Source organism: Amblyomma maculatum, chromosome 5 (genome assembly GCF_055883805.1).
Source record: "Amblyomma maculatum isolate TAMU_Amacu chromosome 5, ASM5588380v1, whole genome shotgun sequence".
Classification (NCBI taxonomy): domain Eukaryota; kingdom Metazoa; phylum Arthropoda; class Arachnida; order Ixodida; family Ixodidae; genus Amblyomma; species Amblyomma maculatum.
Genome location: NC_139348.1, coordinates 13,947,346 through 13,954,856, shown reverse-complemented (window position 1 = coordinate 13,954,856; position 7,511 = coordinate 13,947,346). Strand labels below are relative to the sequence as shown.

General features: G+C 43.9%; 1 protein-coding gene across 1 annotated transcript in view; it reads left to right on the top strand.

Moving 5' to 3' along the window:
* The first annotated feature begins 3,858 nt into the window (after positions 1-3,858).
* The window catches only part of LOC146187785 (uncharacterized), a 69,004-nt gene continuing 65,351 nt past the window's right edge, over positions 3,859-7,511 (top strand). The window contains exons 1-2 of the mRNA XM_084603442.1: positions 3,859-3,864; positions 5,994-6,136. Coding sequence (XP_084459568.1) covers positions 3,859-3,864; positions 5,994-6,136 — 149 coding nt within the window. The remainder of the gene's footprint in view (positions 3,865-5,993; positions 6,137-7,511) is intronic.

The window sequence follows — 7,511 nt, the reverse complement described above, 5'->3', positions numbered from 1 at the left end:
GCGAAACTCGGCTGTGACCAGAGTAGTCTAGCTTTACGCTATAAAACGCAAGGTAAGGCTCAGGCGTCGGTGACAGTCACCCGCGCGGCTGCCGGGGAGGCGAGACGGAGACGGCGGCGACACTGGAGGCTCTTGTTCGGTGCGAGCATGCAGTGAAGCGCATTCGACTCGCGTTGGGCTTTGCGATGCCGGAACTCAAGCGGCGGTGGCGGCACATGCTTTCGTACGATGGCTGTGGCCAGACTGAAGATAGTTTTGCAAAAATGATTTGCCAACCAAAAATAATAAAGTCCAACAAGGGCATATAGCAGCAAGTCAAGAGGTACCGCTTCGGTCAAGTTCTGTCTGCTCCTCTAATGTCGCAAGGTATGCTCTCGCTTCAAGGTATGCTTGTCTGAGTTTTAATTTTTAGACCAAAATCTCAGTAATCAGGAACATAAAGTTAACCCCTCCCCACTGTCGCGGCGCACGTACTACACGGCAGAAGGAAACGTCGGACAAGTTACTTTTTATATGCGGGAGCGCTTGTTGCTAAAACAAGCTAACTCTCATAACGTAAGAATAATATGCCTCTGATTGTATGCCTAAATTTTTCAGCATGTGCCCATCGATTTCGGCCTCCTCGGCAATTTCTAGACGAAGTCCAAAACAAGTCCGAGGATCCCTAAGGTCGCACATTATAGTGAAGGCTACTCAAAGAAAGGAAAATATGTGAATAAAATATTTTTGCTGAAGAAAGAAAAAACTCAGCCAACACCGCGAGTAGTAGGCGAAATGGGGTCCTATTCTCGACAAACATGGCCGCCATTCGGTGCCATTTTATTTTTCTGATTGGTTCTCAGAACAGTCACGTGTTTCAAATTTTTGGCGCGAAATTTCGGTGTGTCGAAATGGCTTTTTGGAGTAACGTAAAAATGATGTCAGCGTTAAAATGGATTTTTAGCAGCGGTATTCATGAGGTATTGATGGTATATATAAACTAATTGTGGAGAGAAAACAGACGTATACATGATAGAGAGGGAAGCACTTACATTTGCATTACGGATGAGCTGAAATGAACTGCCCACTGTCAAGAGTCAACTAAAATGATGTTTCATTGCGTAAAGGATGTTCTGCCATTACTGTAAATGACCAAATTTGGGCGCCGCATTTCGAACCACTTGAGGCGGCCGCGAAACACACTGGCGAATTCGACGTGCAGTGCAGGCGACTGTTAGCTCACCGCAGTTTGGTAGACAGTTTGCTGGGTGGTAAAGTAAGCTGACACATCTTGTTTTAATAGCATAAAGCACTGAAACGACGTTATAAGGGAACTTTCCAGCTGCGTCATCTTTTAGAGGATTAATAATAAAGACACAGATTTACAACCGCACGAGGGTCGTGCCTATCCTCCGGTTGCAAATGCTTTGCTCTCACAGAGAAACCATCGATCCACGCCCTCATTGTCAAGCGCAGCAATGCGGCCGGTTAACTCAAGCGGTTTATTTGCGCGAGAAGAGGCATTTCAGAGAGCAACAGAAGAGAAAGTTGGGCGAGTTGTAGGTTGTTCACAATGGTTTCGAGGGCGCTTTTTCACAATACAAAGAAGATAAATAAAAGCAGCAGTCCCGTGTTTTCTTCTCATTGTGTGTGTTAAACCGCGCTCACCAAACCATCATGAATTTCAGAGTGCGCCGCGATGCTTTCTAATTATCTGTAAGGTCGGTTCGTGAGTACAACCTGAGGGGTCAGGGTCATATGAACGTTCGATGGCTGTGCACGAATTTCGCGCGACAGGCAGCGAGGGATCACCAAAGACTGTCTTAAACATCGGCCCTAAACACTGCCTTTTTTGCCTTGCACTATGCGATCACTGCAATGTTAATGAATTGAGCGGCCTTTCCACGATGGGAAAAGAAAGCAGAAATACTCACAGCTTCTATATGTACATATAAAACTATAACTTCTATAAAAACTTGGCAGAGAAATAAAATTGAATGCCAAGGCTTTCTGGAAGTACATGAAAGGATACGGAGCAGATCCAACGGGAATCAGCGAAATAGTTTTTAATAATGAGGCGTTATTAGATGATACTGAAAAGGCTACTTGCTTGAATAACTACTTCCGGTCAGTATACTTACCAAAGCACAGCTGCAGTCCTTTACATCAAATAAGTGCTGTTCAGGCTATGAAACCAGTAGAGCTATCTGTGAATGGAATCAGAGCACTAATAAATAAAATTAACGATAATAAGGCAAGCGGACCAGATGGCATTTCTCCTCGAATTCTAAAACATTGTGCTGAACCTATTTCTGTTTATCTCTATGTAATCTACAACAAGTCGCTATCTTGCGGTGCCCTTCCAGATCATTTGAAAATTGCACACATTATTCCCATTCATAAGGGGGGGTCAAAAAAAGAAGTCGCCAACTATAGGCCTATCTCACTTACATCCATACCGTGCAAAGTAATGGAACACATTTTACATAAAGAGATAATAACACACTTATCGGCAAACAACTTACTGGCTTCAGAACAACATGGGTTCCGTAAGGGCTTATCTTGCACGACACAACTTATTGAATTTTATCATGACCTTGTATTCAGTCTTGACAAGGGTGGCCAAATCGATTGCGTTTTCCTGGATTTTCATAAGGCATTTGATACCGTTTCGCACCCATTGCTTTTAAGAAAACTTGTTGTATTAAATATTAATCCTACAATACTTGCCTGGATCGAAAGTTATTTATCTTCCCGCCGACAGTGCGTGGTATTAAATGGAATGAAATCTAGTTTTGTAGATATAACATCAGGTGTCCCACAGGGCTCAGTTTTAGGACCACTTTTGTTCTTAATATATATAAATGACATTTGTTCCGGAATCAATTCCAGTATACGGTTGTTTGCCGATGATTGTGTTTTATATAGACAAATTAGAAATCAAGACGACGTTGCCCAGTTACAAAGTGACTTATCATGTGTTCTTGAATGGTGTTCTAAATGGAAAATGAAGTTAAATACTAAAAAATGTGTTCATGTTACGTTTTCACGTAAAAAACATAAGTTAGCCTCACAGTATAGCATCAGCGGTATTGTAGTGACACAAAAAGTGGCGCATAAATACTTAGGTGTGACACTTACCGCCGACTGTTCATGGAATACACATGTGGATACCGTAGTTGCAAAAGCCGCCAGGACCTTAAACTTTATACAGCGAAATCTGAAACACGTGCCGCCTTGTTTGAAATCAATAGCATACTTAACCTACGTTCGACCACTGCTCGAATACGCTTGTGCCGTATGGGACCCTTGGCAAATAACACTCAGCAATAAAATTGAAAACATTCAAAATAGAGCAGCAAGGTTTGTCCTGTGTCGGTACTCGAGAACTGATAGCTGCACCGTCATGAAAAATGAATTCGGATGGGAAACCCTCTCCTCTCGAAGAAGGAAATTAAGACTTAAACTGTTGTACCAAATTTACCACAACAAAACAGGCATTCGAAAGGAAATATACTTACATAGGCCACATTATGTTTCTGCTCGCACAGATCATTGTTTTAAAATTTTGGAATACAGTGCCAGAACTAACATGTATGCCAGTTCCTTTTTTGTTCGATCTATCAGTGAATGGAATCGGCTTTCAAGTCATCAAGTGTGCTCCATAAATGAAGATGTGTTTTTTTCCACTCTGTAACCCCCCTGCTGTAGCACCCTCGGGCTAAGCGGGGTAATGATTGAATAAAGAATAAAGAATAAAGAATGTATATGACACGTTTGCTAGCCACGTGTGATGTGTTTCATATATTAAGTTTTGTTTTATTATGCATGCGGGCTCACCATCTGCTTATTTAAGAAAAAAGCACTCCAGAGCACGTTATGATGGTACGCTCTAATCATATCATGTAGTTGAGTCACACTTCCTATTGGTTGCTTTTTTTAGTACAGCAGGAAAATAATATCCCTTTTTTATTTCCATTTTACCGTTTCGACAGTAAGGAATACGCGCGCGCGCCGCTGCCCTAGTTTCACACCAAGATTTCCTCGATCATATTTCGCTTTCTTTCCTTATTTTCCGTTTATCCCCCTCTCCACGTGTACAGTAGCCTGAGCATCGCCTAATTAACCTTCATGCTATTTCGTTCTTGTGTTTATTTCTCTTTCTCGGATCTCTTTTGCGTTTCGCAAGAGCGTTTCGCACGCCAGCGCATGAAAATTTAACCGACTAGATGTAAGGCCCAGCGTATGCCTTCCACTTCGTGTGTGTGTGGAAGACTCTATTTCTCTCTCTCTCTCTCTGTCTCCCTCCATCTCTCTCTCTGCGCTGCTTTCCGCGCTCTAAACAACTCATGCCGACACAATAGCTAGAAACTTAAGCAGCCTGGTGACCTGACAGTAGCTGGTCCTAACGCGGCTGTTCGAAAAAGGTGGGTAGCACAGCCAGTACGTAATTGATACTTTGAGACTACGAGCGTTGTCCTCAGACATGGATAATGCCGGCTGCGCCGGCGCCTCTTCGTCAGTACTGGAGCTACTTTGGAATTCTGTCGATTCCTTCTGTTTACGACCTAGTTCTTAAACATTTTAGTTCCTGCATTTAAAAGCCGCTGGTAAGTGAACTTTAGAGATCATCGGCGCTTATGAATAGCAATGCTACTTTCCGCTCCCATTTTGCACCACTGCGAATATTTTGTTGCCGTTCTTGCTGTTCAGCTGAAACTTGCGCAGCCTTTCCGTGCGTAGCTGATGACGAATGTTCGACCGCAAGTATGTCATGGCACACTAATACCGCAACGCCACAACATAATTCACTGCAACCCGAGTCTTCAGAATCACGGAATCCACCGCAGTGTTCCTGCAGGAGCATCGTCGCTTTTCATACTTGGCGCCAATACATAGTAGCAGATGACAGCGCGCTTTTTCTTCAGAATGCGTAACCAGATTGTGCGCCACGTAACCTGGCACCGTTCTACTGCACGCGTCACGCGTACGTCACAATTTGAACAAAATGGCGAGTTGTCGAGAATAGGGCCCATGGGCACAATATCTCGTTGTGACGGCAGCGGCCAGTGGTTCCCAGACCAGAATGCTGATTCCGATATTAATCATCATCATCATCATCATCAGCCTGATTATACCCACTGCAGGGCGAAGGCCTCTCCCATATCTCTCCACTTAACCCGGTTCTGTGCTAGCTGCATCCACTTGACCCCTGCGAACTTCTTAATCTCATCCACCCACCTAACTTTCTGCCGCCCCCTGCTACGCTTTCCTTCCCTTGGAATCCAGTTTGTTACCCTCAGCGACCATCGGTTATCCTCTCTTCGCACTACATGTCCTGCCCATGTCCATTTCTTCTTCTTAATTTCCACTAGAATGTCGTTAACTTGAGTTATTTCTCTGACCCACTCTGCACGCTTTCTATCTCTTAATGTTACCCCTACCATTTTTCGTTCCATAGCCCTCTGGGTTGTCCTCAACTTAAGTAGAACTCTCTTGGTTAGCCTCCACGTTTCAGCCCCATAGGTGAGTACAGGCAAGATGCAACTGTTGTATACTTTCCTCTTGAGCGATACCGGTAAGCTGCTAGTCATAATCTGCGAGTGCTTGCCAAATGCGCTCCATCCCAATCTTATTCTTCTTGTTATTTCCTTTTCATGATCCGGATCTGCGGTTACTACCTGTCCTAAGTAGATATATTCGCCAACTACTTCCAGTATTTCGCTACCTAATGTAAACTCCTGTTCCTTCCCGAAGCTGTTGAACATTACCTTAGTCTTCTGCACGCTTTCTATCTCTTAATGTTACCCCTACCATTTCTTAATTCTAATTCTTAATTCTAAATTCTAAAACTATATATACAGCACCGAATGAGATCAAATTTCGAGCATTTATAATTTAACATGTGAGGAGCGAAATGCAATAATCAGTTTATGCTCAAATGCTAGCTGCCATGAGCCCTTTAAGCATTGTATTTTAAACACTTGCGGTTGCGCGATGCGCATTCACTGCAGGAGGCTGCCAGCAGCACTACCCGGTCGAGCGGCTACTCGTGGCAGCAGGCTTGCGACGACGAATTGGCCCGAAGCATCCGTCACGTGGCAGGAACACTTCCGCGCCTCGTCCACATCGCCCACAATCAACTCGAAGCGCAGAGGTACGCCTGTCCAAAGCTGACCATCCTAACCGCAACAGTGCAGCTAACCATTGAAATATTTTCTGTTGCTGCCAACAATTCCGTTTTCATGCAACCTTATCATTTTTCGTACAGCCCCGAGAATGGTATTCAAGGAGAGGGCTTTGTCGGGCTGGTTAGTCCATGTTGAACGAAATGAAGAAACAGCGCTAACGGACAGGACGAGTGGAAATGCGAGACATGCACATGCGCTAACAACCAAGTGGCTTACTGCGACAAAAGAAGCAATATAAAGCAGGTAGCGAGAGCATAGAAGGAAAAAAATCATTTGAGGCACAATCATGGTGCTGAGATACACACAGGAGCTATCCAAACTGTCCCTGATTGAGATAGGCAAGCTCTTGTGGGAATAGAACTACCAACGGCTGGCTGACACATGTGTCATCAAATTTGTGAATGTGAAATGCCTTTGAAATGAGCCGTCAGGCCAGATCTTTCAGTCCTTGCAATCGGTGGAATGGGTGACTATGTTATTTCGGCGTGAACGGTTTTCTATGTCTTTCGCGTGTTCACGTAGTCGCTCATTCACTCACTGTCCAGTTTCCCCGATGTAAAATCGGCCGCATGATAGCGGAATCTTGTACACAACACCACAACAACAGTTGAAAAATTTCTGTCGGTGCTACTTTTCGCGTGCCTCCTAATTTCTTGGTTGACGTTCTTGCACAGTACTCGTAAATTATTATTATTGGCGGAAAAAAGCCGCTTCACGCCGGCTTTGCTCACGATCTTTTTCAGGTTGTGCGAAACTTTATGAGCATACAGTATACGTACAGTGTTCTTATTTGAATCGTGTGTCACCTTCTGAATCCTGCTTTCTGACAATATTGACTCTGCTACGCTTGATAGAATCTTTGTTCGGTGGCCTGCAGTAGTACGCCAAGTGATCTGCGTGTCAAAGCTGGTTTGAGTTTTATGTATGCATGACCCATAAAAAGGTGATTTCCTGCTGGTTTTTGCTATCCCGTGCTTAACTATCTTTCATTGCGCCGACTGGAATGGCAGAAGGCTCTTTCGGGAGTGCCGGCAGTACATTAGACATACATTGTCTTCCGATAGCTCAAGTTCTAGATTCAAGAAATTTTTGGGAGGATAGAACTAGAGTGTTTCGCAGGAATGAACGTTTTAAACTACCAAGGGTACACTAATTACAGAAAAAGGTGTCGTGCCTATTCCGTTCCCTATCACTTTAATAGATTGCCAAATGGAATTGTACAGTTGACGTCTCTTGCTCAAGTTAAGCGAGAAGCACAAAAATGGTTGTTTAGTAATTCTACACAGCATGCTACGTGAAAGTGTTTTTGCCATGTACTATATTGTATGATGTACCTTTAGT